Source organism: Loa loa, assembly GCF_000183805.2.
Source record: "Loa loa unplaced genomic scaffold supercont3.1633, whole genome shotgun sequence".
In the NCBI taxonomy this organism is placed as follows: domain Eukaryota; kingdom Metazoa; phylum Nematoda; class Chromadorea; order Rhabditida; family Onchocercidae; genus Loa; species Loa loa.
In genome coordinates, this window is record NW_018109812.1 from 1 (window position 1) to 911 (window position 911).

Consider the following 911-nt stretch of genomic DNA (forward strand, 5'->3'; position numbering starts at 1 on the left):
AATTGGCATGCTATATGCAATAAACATGACTGTTAGTTNTGGTCTCATGTCATTTCATAAGATCACCCGTTATCAATCCCTATCCTATGTTTTCATCGACGATAAGCACTTCAATTGAGCTATTTAAAGCAACGTTTCATTTAGTGGGATATTTGATAATCCAATCCAGCTACTAAATTATATCAATTCAATGAAAGCTTAAAATCTGGAAGAGATTTGAGGGGCTTGTGCAGAAACTATGCGAATTGTTTTGTCCAATTAAGTAACATTCAAACTGCAATAAGTTCATTTAAAGTTTAAAAAAAGATTCTTTCCTAAAGAAAAATTCCACCCGAAAGTTTATTTTTAGTATTTCAAATAAGATAAAGAATTTCATCATAAAATAATTATAATAATTAAATTTCATCACAAAATAATTATAATAATGATTATTCTGTGATAAGCATTGATGCATGACTTTAGACGGTATAATCGTAAACAACAAAAATGAAATACCACCGGACAGAACGTGGACCATAATTCGTGTAAAAATTTGCCGATAAATTGAATATTGAATTCTCTTGAGCAGAAAGTTTGAATAATTTCTTGTGAATAAATATCAACTCGGTTAAGGTACATTTTGGTTTTGTAATTGTTGCGAATTCCATTTTTGAAAATGCTCAATTCTTACGGTAAATTTATAAAACAAGGCCACCATTAGATTATTATATAATAGAAAAAGTTTAAAATTTTAAAACTGAACTGGATCATTTCGGAAATTTTTATTTGATAGTTCAATTAATTTCAAGAATTCAGAAATTTAGATCAAAATAAAAATTTAAATCACAAATGGATAATTTATTCGTCATAAAATTTCATTATCATTATCTTCAATGATCACGACGACGAATTACTCTTTGTTTTCAAAATAT

At 27.4% G+C, this 911-nt stretch overlaps 1 protein-coding gene across 1 annotated transcript; it reads right to left on the bottom strand.

The window, feature by feature from the left end:
• Positions 1-495: 495 nt before the first annotated feature.
• On the bottom strand, positions 496-647 carry LOAG_15205 (hypothetical protein; the record flags this gene model as incomplete). The annotated part of the gene is made up of 1 exon (XM_003150698.1): positions 496-647. A coding segment is annotated over one exon (150 nt), but the record flags the coding sequence as incomplete, so codon positions are not given.
• Positions 648-911: the final 264 nt, after the last annotated feature.